General features: G+C 41.0%; 3 protein-coding genes across 3 annotated transcripts; 2 read left to right on the forward strand and 1 right to left on the reverse strand.

The window, feature by feature from the left end:
• The first annotated feature begins 1192 nt into the window (after nt 1-1192).
• Nucleotides 1193-2569, forward strand: LOC113669004 (cyclic GMP-AMP synthase-like receptor 1). The gene has a single exon (XM_027184992.2). The coding sequence runs from the start codon at nt 1325-1327 to the stop codon at nt 2474-2476; it is 1152 nt and encodes a 383-aa protein (XP_027040793.2). The 5' UTR covers nt 1193-1324; the 3' UTR covers nt 2477-2569.
• LOC113669001 (histone H2A) lies at nt 2513-3475 on the reverse strand. Its single transcript, XM_027184990.2, has one exon. The coding sequence runs from the start codon at nt 3241-3243 to the stop codon at nt 2863-2865; it is 381 nt and encodes a 126-aa protein (XP_027040791.1). The 5' UTR covers nt 3244-3475; the 3' UTR covers nt 2513-2862.
• A 120-nt stretch (nt 3476-3595) lies between these two features.
• LOC113669003 (histone H2B.2) lies at nt 3596-4091 on the forward strand. Its single transcript, XM_027184991.2, has one exon. The coding sequence runs from the start codon at nt 3596-3598 to the stop codon at nt 3959-3961; it is 366 nt and encodes a 121-aa protein (XP_027040792.1). The 3' UTR covers nt 3962-4091.
• Nucleotides 4092-4114: the final 23 nt, after the last annotated feature.

Here is a 4114-nt window from a genome sequence, read left to right on the forward strand (position 1 = left end):
TTTGTTTTACAATAGTATGGGGCTGTGCGGAAATTTTACGTGAGTGGGCTCCTCTTTGGTAGAGGAGGTAGCGCCGATGCAATCGTCAATGTAGCGGCCGTAGAGTTGAGGTTTTGGGCCGTGGTATTGGCTAAAAAATTGATGTTCGATAAAACCTACAAAAAGATTGGCGTAGCTGGGTCCCATTTTAGTACCCATGGCCACGCCATTAGTTTGTTTGTAGTAGTTACCACCGAATGAAAAGCAATTGAGTGTGAGTACTAGTTCGGCCAGACGGAGTAGTGTTTCAGAGCTAGGTTCCTTAACAGTGCGTTGATCGAAAAAATGTTTGAGGGCCTGGAGACCTTCGTCATTGGGAATGACAGTGTAAAGAGATGTTATATCCATGGTGAAAATAAGTTTGTTTTGGTCGAGGAAACTAAAGTCACGAAAAATTTCAAGTGCGTGTTGGCTGTCCTTAATGTAAGACGGTAGAGTTTTGACGATAGGTGCCATAATTTTGTCTAAATAGCTGGAAATAAGTTCAGTGGGACAACTGCAGGCAGAAACGATGGGTCGACCTGGGTTGTTAGATTTGTGGATTTTAGGTAAAAAGTAAATACACGAAGTTCTAGGAGTAGTAATGATGAGATTTTTAGCAGTGGCCGGCAATTCTTGTTTAGCTATGAGATCGTTAATCGTATTTTTGACAATGTTTTGGTTAATTAAAATGAGATCTTTGTCGACTTTAGCATAAAAGGAGGTGTCAGAAAGTTGCCGCAAAGCTTCTTTTTGATAGAGGTCGGCCCGCCAAACAACAACTGCACCGCCTTTGTCGGCCGCCTTAATGACAATGTCTTTGCGTTTTTTTAGACTTTTTAGTGCCGACCACTCTTCCGAAGAAAGATTGGAAAATTTGGTGTTACGATTGAATTTAAGTTTGTTGATATCTTGGCGACATTTTTTGAGAAAAAAATCTAAAGATGAGAACTGGCCCTCTGGGGGAGTCCATTTAGACTTTCGAATCTGGAGTGTTTCGAAAGTATCTTTGTTCGAGGTGTTAGAATCATCCTCTTTGTCATGAAAAAAGGCTTTCAACTGAACTAAAAATTCCTTCGCCGCGTTCAGTTGAAAGCCTTTTTAAGATAAAATAATTTCCATATTACGAATCGGTGGACCTGAAAACCACAACAAAGGTTCCCCTGTATTCATGAGAACGCTGTTAATTTTTAAACAGTTGATTACATTAGTTTGCGGTGTATTTTTCAGTGCTGCTTCGTAACTGAATCTTTGTGATACCACAGTAAGGTAAAAAGCAAAAATCATTGTTGAAACGAAGGAGGATATGGATACCTCGACTAGGAAAGCATTTTTTCACAAATTACAGTCAAATCCGCGCTGGATAGACCATGTGGTACCAATGTTGCAAGCTGAAAATGGAGAAGGAGACACTGCGAAGGAATCGCCCTTCGAATTAGTGAAATCAGTCGTGAATATTCTCTTAAGCGCTGTGGCACAATACGACTCGAAGTTTTCATTCCAACCTGTCGATGCGTCAAGTTTCTTCACGGAAAAGGAGAGGAACCATTTTGAATTGCTTCTTTTCCTTAGTCCAGACAGCCTTCGCCCTGCCGAAATACGTTTGCAACAAGAAGGATGTTCTCCGGGTGTCACGCTGGTCGAGGTGATTCAAAACACGCACACTCTCGACACATGGAAAAGTGAATGCAGCAGATCTTCTTCCGGACAGGAATATTTGTCATCGAAAATGTTACGAAATGCATTTTCTAATCTTCTGTCCATATTGCTTACAGACATGTTATATTTGCAGCTATACCATAACAAAACAACCCGTGGCATTGAGGTCAGGAATATTTCTTCTGACAATGAGGTCCGTGTTGAGATTGACTTCCGAGGTTTGATACTAACTGTTGACTTGTTAACTGCTATTGATTGCGAAGGTTTATTGCCGATTCACACTTATCCTTCAAAAGGAAAAAAACTGGGTCACAAAAGAAACTCGCCTTCTAAACGGAAAACAGTTAATTGTGGGATTCAGCTGATTTCGAAAGCTACCTCGGTGGAGTATCATTGGAGAATTTGGTATTGCAAAGCAGAGAGATTTGAGCTCGATTTCAAAAGATTTCCTCAAAGATGGGAAAGTTTTCAGCTCTTTAAAACATTGGTTTACAAAAAACTTGGTTGCAATTTTCTTAAGCCATACCTATTACAGACTGTTTTGTTGCACGAATGCGCTAAATTTTCTGACGTAGATCAGTGGACCGAAGAGAAACTCCCTTCTCGTTTTCATGGTCTCGTCGAGGTTTTAGAGTCGTTCGCTCGTGATAAGAATTGTCCCCATTTCTTCATTCCGTCTTTAAACTTGTTCACTGAAATAAGCAATGAAGATCTGAAGGGCTTATGTAGAAAGATTAAATTCATCAGAGAAAGATGTGGAAAAGTTAAAGGGCAAGAAAGCTTTCTGGAAAAAGATTGAGTCTTCCAATTATTGCGAATAGAAAACAGATGGTTGTAAATGACCGTGGATGTTTTTTTAATAGGACTTATTTTTGTATTTATATGTCAAGTTATTCTAATATTTTTCTGAATCTGCGACGGAAAGGCTTTTGAGTTTCACCTACTGATTGGTTGTGATTCTTAGCAAATATGTAGCTAGTTATGGTTTAGTTCAGAAATCTGGGTATTTGAATCGTGCAAGTGTTTGTCAAGACAAAGGTGGGGTACTAAAAGGAATGTGTTCTGATATATTTTTGTTTGAGTAGAAAATAAAGGGATATTATTTTCCGATTGGTTTGTTGGACATTGCTTTTGAAATTTTGGTGGCTCTTAAAAGAGCCGTTTGGTTTTTCCTCAGAAGGCAATTTACTGCTTGCTTCTCTTTTCGGATTTCTTTGGAAGAAGAACAGCTTGGATGTTGGGGAGAACACCTCCTTGAGCAATAGTGACCCCACCAAGGAGCTTGTTCAGCTCTTCGTCATTCCTGATGGCGAGCTGAAGATGTCTTGGGATAATTCTGGTCTTCTTGTTGTCCCGTGCAGCGTTGCCGGCAAGCTCAAGGATCTCAGCGGACAAGTACTCGAGAACGGCTGCCATGTAAACTGGAGCGCCCGCACCGATTCGCTCCGAGTAGTTTCCTTTACGTAAAAGACGGTGTACTCTGCCAACTGGAAATTGAAGTCCAGCTCGAGATGAACGACTTTTGGCTTTGCTACGGCTTTTACCTGACTTTCCTCGACCCGTCATAATAAAATAGAAACCCCTTAGCTTAATTTTCCAAACTTAGAGATCTCTAAAGGCAGTTGAAGGAAATTTCTTCCATGCTTTATGAATGCAGATGGATCGAAATGCGCCAATAAGATAAGTAATTGCATCTGCAGGTCAGCCAATCATGAAACAGCAAAATAATTTGTTTCCTCGGGCGGCAAATTTATATTTGGCCAGCCAATCGAATATCAGCAATTACGATCCCAGCAATTTTTGATCCTGTGGTTTTTGCTATAAATTTCTGTCCGAGTGTATAGCCAAATTCGTTGAATGTACTAAAGTTATCATTCTTACCTAAGGTTTGTGGCGAGTAGTCTTAATTATCAGGAGAATGCCTCCCAAAGCAGGTGCAAAGAAGGCTAAGAAAATGAGTGGAAAGAGAGCGTCAGGTGATCGGAAGAAGAGAACCAAAAAGCGAAGAGAAAGCTACTCCATTTACATCTACAAAGTGCTCAAACAAGTCCACCCCGACACAGGAATTTCCAGTAAAGCTATGGGAATCATGAACTCTTTCGTTCATGATGTTTTCGAGCGGATTGCCGGCGAAGCATCCCGCCTCGCCCACTACAACAAGAAAAGCACAATTGGTTCTCGTGAGATACAAACGGCCGTTAGGTTGCTATTGCCCGGTGAGCTGGCTAAGCATGCTGTGAGTGAGGGAACAAAGGCGGTCACCAAGTACTCTAGCAGCAAGTAAAGTGTTGTTTGACCGCAGCACACAAAACGGCTCTTTTAAGAGCCACCAAATGTAAATAAAGATCATGACCAACGAGTGATAAAACTTTCTGCAATCCACGCGCGGTTCCTTTTAAAAAAGTCTAAATCACCTAACTTTCAGGAATATGATCGC

Source organism: Pocillopora damicornis, chromosome 2, assembly GCF_964200805.1.
Source record: "Pocillopora damicornis chromosome 2, jaPocDami1.2, whole genome shotgun sequence".
NCBI classification, from domain to species: domain Eukaryota; kingdom Metazoa; phylum Cnidaria; class Anthozoa; order Scleractinia; family Pocilloporidae; genus Pocillopora; species Pocillopora damicornis.

Bases quoted from the DNA above. Each gene is read 5' to 3' on its own strand.
- LOC113669004 (XM_027184992.2), top strand. From the start codon at position 1,325: ATGGATACCTCGACTAGGAAAGCATTTTTTCACAAATTACAGTCAAAT.
- LOC113669003 (XM_027184991.2), top strand. From the start codon at position 3,596: ATGCCTCCCAAAGCAGGTGCAAAGAAGGCTAAGAAAATGAGTGGAAAG.
- LOC113669001 (XM_027184990.2), bottom strand. From the start codon at position 3,243: ATGACGGGTCGAGGAAAGTCAGGTAAAAGCCGTAGCAAAGCCAAAAGT.